Genomic DNA, 8,042 nt, shown 5'->3' with positions numbered 1-8,042 from the left:
AGGTTTAGGGTATATGATTTAGGTTTAGGATTTTGGATATAGGATTTAAAATTTAAAGTTTGGTTGGTGGCACTACCGTCGCTAAATTGACATTATTCTTTTTTAACTATTTTATTTTAATTTTATATATTTTAATTTAATAATCTATGTGACACTTTGATTGGTTCTAAACGGAAAGATGAATTTCTTGGCTTAGTTTAATTTCTCTCCACTAGATTAATTTGAACCCTAAAAATATTTCCAACGTAAAACTTCATTTTTTTCCAAAAAAAATAAAACTGAATATGGAATAAAAGTACTCCAACCCTACTCTATTTTTTACTCCATAATAGAGTTATGAGCAAAAAAATAGATTAATTTTTTTTATGAGATTAGGTTGGTTCATTCGCATGCGGAATTCAGTGTGGGTGCAAACTTAATTCCACATAAGGCTTAGTCTCCTTTTCAGTATATTAAGTAAAAATGATTAATATTTAATCATATGTTAAGTATTTCTCAATCTCCATTTTTTATAATGTAAAAGAGATGACATGAATATATTTCTCAATCTCCATTTTATATAAAATATAAGAGATGACATTAATATATTTGTAATATCATGTATTTTTTAGTAGAAATTTCTTAACATATTATATATCTGTATGGGATAAATTTTCAATAGTTAAAATATAGATCGTCACGAATAATTAGGGATTATTGAGTCATTGTTGAACATAAAGTCATAAACTAATTCACGAATAATTAGGGCATGAAGTAAACAACTGTAAAGTAGAGATATAATGCTCTCTAATCTTTTTGCCAAATGTACTTACATCCCAATGAGTTCAAACTCTTTCGTTCTCTTCTCTGACTCACAGCCATTTTGCATGTTTACAAACTTTTTCTCCTATATAAATACTAGTATACGTTAGCATCTTATTGCAACCGATTCTCATTACGTTCCTATAGTGTTTACCAAAAGAAAGAGTTTTTAAGTAAAGAAAAAAAAAGAATAATGGAATTTTCACGATACTCCTTCACTCTGGTTTTTGGAATTCTAGGTTAAATCTTTTCACGTTTACGTAAACGTTCATGATGCATGCATGTACATGAACTTTTTTTTTTTTTTTTTTTTTTTTTTTTTTTTTTTTTTTTTTTTAAACATACCTTTATTCATCTTTTGTTCTATCCCTTCCCTAAGGGGACATCGTTTCAGAATACAAGATAGAGAAATTAAAATATAAGCAACAAAAACACACGTACAACAAGAAATAGACTGTGACGATGGTTTAGAGTGAGCCGACTAGGATGGAAAGTTTTGGAACCACAAATACAGGTATCTGTCTCCTGGGCTTGACCGAATTGTGCTGACTGCTGTGGTATTCCCCACATTCTGATCCAAACCATATAATTTGGCTTTCAGAATAACTTGAATCTCCTTTATAATAATTTGAGGCCGCCTAGCATTCGAAGTGTGCAATCTTTTGTTTCTCTCATTCCATATAACATATAAGACGGCTTGAGTAAGAAGTTTGCAAATCGTTCTCACCTTACCAGGCGGTGAAGAGTGATGAACCCACCTGATAACCTCATTAAAAGTAAATGGCTGATTGAAGTTCCTTTGTGTAAAGAAAGAATCCCACACTGTCCGTGAATAAGAACATGAGAAATATATATGATCCCTTGATTCATCGGCTAATCCACAAAGCAGACAGGAAGGTGGCACACTCATCCCCCAACGAAGCAGCCTGTCCCTCGTAGGAAGCCTACCTCTTACCGATACCCAGGCATGAAAGGCGTGCTTTGGAATTCCAAACTTAAACCATACTGATTGAAACCACGGAACCGCAATCGGCGAGGGGTGCAACGACTCCCACGTTTTAGCAGCAGAGAATTGTCCTGGAGGCGAATCCGCAGAGGTTCTCCATAAGAAGTAATCTTCGGAACCGTGAACAAGCTCAGGAGGATGGATAGGAAGACATGCGCGAAGCAGTTGAGTTACCGCATGTCGACCTGTAGGCAAGGTCCACTCCCCTTCTGAAATAGTCAGTGACACCACACTTGAGATAGAGATACCCGTCACCATTGGCCCGTTCGCTCCGGTAATTTCTATCAACGGACCGAGGCCCGTCCAGTTATCGTGCCAAAACAGAGCCTTGTCTCCCGACTGAATACAACAAGATAGGAAGGGACGAGCCAAAGGCCTCAACTCCATCAACCTTCTCCAAAGCCAAGACCCTGATGAAGAGAAATCATGTTCCCAAAATAGGCGGTCCGCGATGATATGATGCCTTACCCAAGCCACCCATAGTGAGCCCGTTGCTGCAAATAGCAGCCAAATAAGCTTAAGACTGAAGACGTTGTTAGAATCCTGCAGACGACGCAAGCCTAACCCTCCAACTCTCTTTGGAGTACATACTGACTCCCAGGAGACCTTTGCTCCTTGAGCAGACTCCGAATCTCCCGTCCAAAGAAAGGCATTACACAACCGCTCTATAGCATCAATACAACCTTTTGGAAGAGGGAACACCGAAGCCCAAAAGTTGAACATACCGTAAAGAACAGATTGAATTAACTGAAGCCGCCCAGCGAAAGAAAGATTGCGCACTGTCCAGGATTTGATCCTCTTTTTGACTCTGTCTATCAGTGGCTGATAATCCTGAGGTCGAAGCTTATGCGGTACAAGAGGCAGGCCTAAGTAACGGACCGGGAGGCTGCCCTGACTTAAACCGAAAGCTGCTGCCAACTCTCTAGTTACTGCCTGGTTCGCCCCATCAAGAAAAAGACCAGTTTTTGCAATGTTTAGCTGAAGACCAGAACCAGAGTAAAAAGTGTTTAGCAATCCAATAATTTCCCGCAGAGAATCAGAGGAGCCATCGAAAAAAATCAGCATGTCATCAGCGAAGCAGAGGTGAGTAATCAAGGGGTAAGAGCAGCGAGGATGGATCCCAAATAAACCATTTCTAGCTGCCGTATCCAAACTCTTGGAAAGGATATCCATCGCCAAAACGAACAGGGACGAGGAGATCGGATCTCCCTGTCTCAAGCCTTTCTTTCCTGGAAAAAATCCCACTAGCTCTCCATTAAAAGCAACTGAGTAGTGCGGGGAAGTAACACAGCTTCGAATCCAAGTAATAAAAAGCTGAGGCAACCCAAAAGCTTCAAGAATATTCAATACGAACGTCCAATCAACATTATCATAGGCTTTAGTGATGTCAATCTGCAAGCACCCTCTGGATACCTCACCAGGTCTATTAAAATCCGCCACCAACTCCGATGCGAGCAAGACATTTTCGCACAGAAGACGACCAGTGATAAATCCCACCTGGTTGCGCTGAACCGCAAGCGGGGTGATGAGCTTCAACCTACTACTTATAATCTTGGAGATTATTTTGTAGACGGTATTGCACAAAGAGATTGGACGAAACTCAGAAAGCTTAGCCGCTCCAGGAACTTTGGGAAGCAGGGCAATGACCGTGGAATTGACTTGACGGGATAATAATGGAGTTATGAAAAAATCCTTGACAGCTTTGATCACGTCTGATCCTACCAAGTCCCACGACGACAGAAAGAACTCCACGGAAAACCCGTCTGGACCCGGAGCTTTACTCTTAGGTAACGCAAATACAGTCTTCCTAATTTCTTCATCAGTAGGCATCGCACTCAACTGAGCAGATAAATCCGAAGAGCATCTGAACGGATGTATATCCTGAATCTGTTCCACCGTAAAAGGAGAGATATCCTGATTAGTCGTGCCAAGTAGAGACATGTAATAATCAAGGACCATACTCTTTAAAGTAACCGAATCATAAACCCTCCCATCCATCTCATCAAGGAGGAAGTGGATTACATTCCTTGAGAGATTAGCTCTGACCGCCTTATGAAAGACGCCTGTGTTGAGGTCACCCACATTCAGCCAACGTATTCTACTCTTCTGATACAGGAAAGATTCTTCTGCAGAAGCTAGAAATAACCAAGAAGCATGAGCTCTACTCTCATCTTCAAATAACTGAGGCGACGGATTTGTTAATGTTTGTCTCTGCAGATCCTGAAGGACGGAGAGTGACTCTTTGACTCTGAGCTGGATATTACTAAAACTGCTTCTGTTCAGAGACCGACAACATGCTTTTGCATTCCTTAACTTCTGGTACAGTGAGAACATTGAGCTTGAAACTCTGATAGGAATCCTCCAAGCTTCCCCCATAAGCCGAGAATAATCAGGGTGAGAGGAGAACATCGCAAAGAACATGAAGCGGGATTTCCTTGGAGCCAGACAGTTTGACGTGGACAGCAAGCAGGGACAGTGATCAGAAGTCCCCGGAACATCAAAAAAGGCATTAGAATCTGGAAACCGATCGAGCCATGCCTCATTTATCAAAGCCCTATCCAGTTTCCTAGCTTTAGGATCCGAAATGCTCTTGTTAGTCCAAGTAAAAGGACAGCCTCTAAAAGCAAGATCAAAGGTGCCACTCGCCGTAAGACAGTCGGAGAAATCCTGAATGCCTCGCAGACAAATCTCAGAAGGAGTGAGAGAGTAAATTTCTGCTGTTGAAAGCACCTGATTAAAGTCCCCCAAGATAATAAAGGGATAATTTCGTAGAGGTCTAGACTGAGCAAACTCCACTATTTTCTCCCAGAGAATAATCCTTTCCTCCCTCGTGTTTCTTGCATATACAAAAGCTGCTGAAAAGGACTCATTAGTCTGAGGGTTTAGCACGCCGCATAACACCAACTGAGCAGACGAAAAATAGAACATCACTGAGACTGACGGATCCCAAGCAACGACAATACGACCGTTCTGCGCTTCGTGAGAATAATTTCCTTCAAACCTCCATCCAGGAACAACTCTACCCATCACTTGTTGAAGATTTTCCTGTTGCACATGTGTTTCCAAAAAACCACCAAGAAGTGGACGGTTTGACCTTATCCAATCAATAACCGAGTTTTGCCGAGGGGGGCCATTTAGGCCACGCACATTCCAAAAGAAGCTCTTCATTTAGAAGACAAAAAAAGGGGCGCTAAGCGCTAAGCTTCCTGAGAATGAACAGAACGCAGGGACGCCTGTTCACCAGAAGCTAAACCAAAAACTTTCTGCTTTATCGAAGCTGCATCGGCGCTAGAGAAGCCATCTCCAGAATCGCCTGAGGTAAGAAGAAATAGCTGCTGTCTTATTTTTCTACGCGCATGCTTTCGAGACATAGAAGTTGATGGCACATCTTTGGAGGTGCCAACAGCTTCCAAACGAGCTCTAAGGATACGCTGAGCTGAAGAGATTAGTTCCTCTTCTTCTGCAAATTTAGAAGTGGTAACCGGTGCAGGAGGAACATGAGGAGATGGTGGCTCTTTAGGTTTCGGTTTAGATCGACTTGCAACCTCCATCCAGACAAGAGACGACTCCTTTCCGGAGCAGTTACGTTGAGACGGGAGACTTCTTGATCTGATTAGCTTGCGAGAATTTGCTTCATCTGAGGCGACAGGAGCGGGAACTTGCACAATTGGAGGCTGATCCGAAGATGAGTGCACAATAGAATTAGCCAAAGCCTGGTTTTCTTGGACTTCTATATGTGCAGCCAAACCTTTACCAAAGGAATCCCTTCTTGCCTTCTGTGATTTGGCCATTGGTACTGGACATCTCATCCTGAAATGACCATACTCCCCGCAACCTGAGCATCTCGGAGGCATCTTGGGGAATTCAGTCGATACAAGCACTGAATTGTCTTCCTTATCTGAAATTCTGACTGTAGACGGACGAGGCTTGTCAAGCTCGACAACAACTCGCAACTTAATAACACCATTAGAATAAGGCTTCAAATCGGAGAATTCGGAATGCACAGGTAACCCCACTGCCGACGCAAGAGTGTTGAAACCTACTAAAGACCATAGCTCCTTCGGGACTTTCCGAAAAACAACCCACACCGGAGCATGAACCAATTTCATCGATGAAAGATTGATCGATGGATACCAGGCTGCTACCGTGAAGGAACAGTTTCCTGAGTGCCAGAAACCCACGTCTAAAGCCCATTTTCTCGAGACTACACAGGGAATGTAAATGAGATAGCTGAAGTTTGAATGGCGCTTCACAGAAATCCTACCATTCACTCCCCAAATCGGATTTAAATCATTGAAGACTTTGGCCGCTGAAGGAGGAGTCCCATGAAAGAAAGCCACCAAATGGTCTTTCCAAAGATCTGAAGAAGTCAGCAAAATTGAATCTGGTGCTCGAATTGAAACAATACCGTCTTCAGCCAAGGTGGGAGAAGCGACTTTGGTCAGGGGTTGAAAGGAGGATTTCACCTTATCAACCCAGAGCACCGGCTTTAGAGGAAGAGACGACGGCGGAGGAACCGAAACCAACGGAGGAACAGAACATCCCTCCTCTGCTCCCAGAGACAGAGGAAAAAAAGATGGCCCAGCTAGAATCGCCGACGACGAAGGAAAGAACGGAGACTGGGGTGACGGCGGATCTGGAAAAGGGCGAAGGAACAGTAGATCTGGAGGTAGATCCGGCGGGACAGGCGGAGGAGGCAAGACCGGAGCAGGAGAAGCGAGAGACATGACAGGCAAGCTTGTATTCTCGGCGGAGAGCGTGAGGCGGCTCCGACGGCGGCGGTAGGGTGAACCCTAATCGCCTCTAAGATCGCATAAGAGCGTTTACTGTTTCAGAGCGTATATTACTCTACTTCTTTGTTTTGTGTCTTAATGCATCATCACATGTACATGAACTTATATATCGTGAATTCTAACATTAAGGATTTGTTTTGTAGGTAATATTATATCGTTCTTCGTTGGACTCGCCCCTATGTAAATTCTTTCTAACTCTTTTAATTACGTTCCTCTTACTCTAATAACGTTTTGAATCAGACACTAAATATATAGACGCTTTGTTTGTGTTTGTTTCTCAGGCCCACTTTTATTCGTATTTACAAGACAAAAACGTCAGATGGGTACCAGTGTATCCCATATGTGATATCCCTCTTAAGTGCGATGCTCTGGATATATTACGCGATGGTCAAGAAGAATCTAGTGATTATGATCACTATCAACACCTTTTCCTTGGTCATACAAATCTTCTACATCTCCTTCTATCTCTTCTACTCTTCTATGAAGCAAAAGGTCATTATTCGATATTTATGTAACTTCTTCTCTTGAATTTAAAAACATAATTAATGACTAGATTTTTACCGTTTCGATATGGCAGACTCTAACAATAAAACTAGTCGTATTGGTGGACGTTCTTGCTTTCGCCCTTGTTTTCTTCCCCACGCACTTTCTTCTTGATGGGAAGAAACGTGTCCAATTCCTCGGATACATTTGTATGATCTTCTCTCTATGTGTTTTTATCGCACCTCTTGCCATGATTGTAAGTCTCCGATCTCTTTCATTGATATTTATTCCATGCATCACATTTAAAACTGCTTCTAAAATCGGTAAGGTTAATCTTGAAAAAACAGAGGAGGGTTGTTAAGACGAAAACATCGGAGTTCATGAGTTTCAGTCTCTCCTTCTTTCTCACCTTGTCGGCAGTGACGTGGTTCGTCTATGGTGTGCTCCTCAAAGACTTAAACATAGCTGTAAGTCCGTCCAGTAGTCTTCATATTTGCCGCCTCTTTTGTTTTTCATTATTAAAGCTAGTGTTTTTTTCTTCCTCTCAGCTTCCAAATGTTTTGGGGTTTATATTTGGATGGGTACAAATGGTTGTATACTGGGTATACAAGAAACCTGGGACGAAGCCACCAGGTAACGTCCAGGAAATAGATGCAGAGCATGTTGTGGATGTCGTGAGGGATGGAGACACCATAATCATTGATGAGAACATCAAAGGAGACATTGAGCAGATGATGGAGAGCATTTAAATCTATATATATATATCCAAGAAATTATCGCTCTTACTAAACTACTATCTAGTATCAAGTTGTGTTTTAGTTGCTTTGCGTGCTAATCTTGTACTTTTCAATCTGTATCTCTCGCTCCTGTGTGACCTCTCTCTCATCTTGACTGTAAAATAAGTTAAACTAAATTAAATAAATGATGCAATTAAATAATAGTTTTGAAGTTTAAAATTT

The 8,042-nt window shown here is 41.8% G+C and overlaps 1 protein-coding gene across 1 annotated transcript; it reads left to right on the top strand.

The window, feature by feature from the left end:
- The first annotated feature begins 6,765 nt into the window (after positions 1–6,765).
- LOC130509630 (bidirectional sugar transporter SWEET10-like) lies at positions 6,766–7,996 on the top strand. The gene is made up of 4 exons (XM_057005785.1): positions 6,766–7,092; positions 7,178–7,339; positions 7,431–7,550; positions 7,632–7,996. The coding sequence occupies exons 1-4, from the start codon at positions 6,964–6,966 to the stop codon at positions 7,830–7,832; spliced, it is 612 nt and encodes a 203-aa protein (XP_056861765.1). The 5' UTR covers positions 6,766–6,963; the 3' UTR covers positions 7,833–7,996.
- The last annotated feature ends 46 nt before the right edge of the window (positions 7,997–8,042 follow it).

The sequence above is a fragment of the Raphanus sativus genome, chromosome 3 (genome assembly GCF_000801105.2).
Source record: "Raphanus sativus cultivar WK10039 chromosome 3, ASM80110v3, whole genome shotgun sequence".
Taxonomy (NCBI): Eukaryota; Viridiplantae; Streptophyta; class Magnoliopsida; order Brassicales; family Brassicaceae; genus Raphanus; species Raphanus sativus.
Note: the sequence above shows the minus strand (reverse complement) of the source record. Positions and strands in the feature narration are given on the sequence as shown.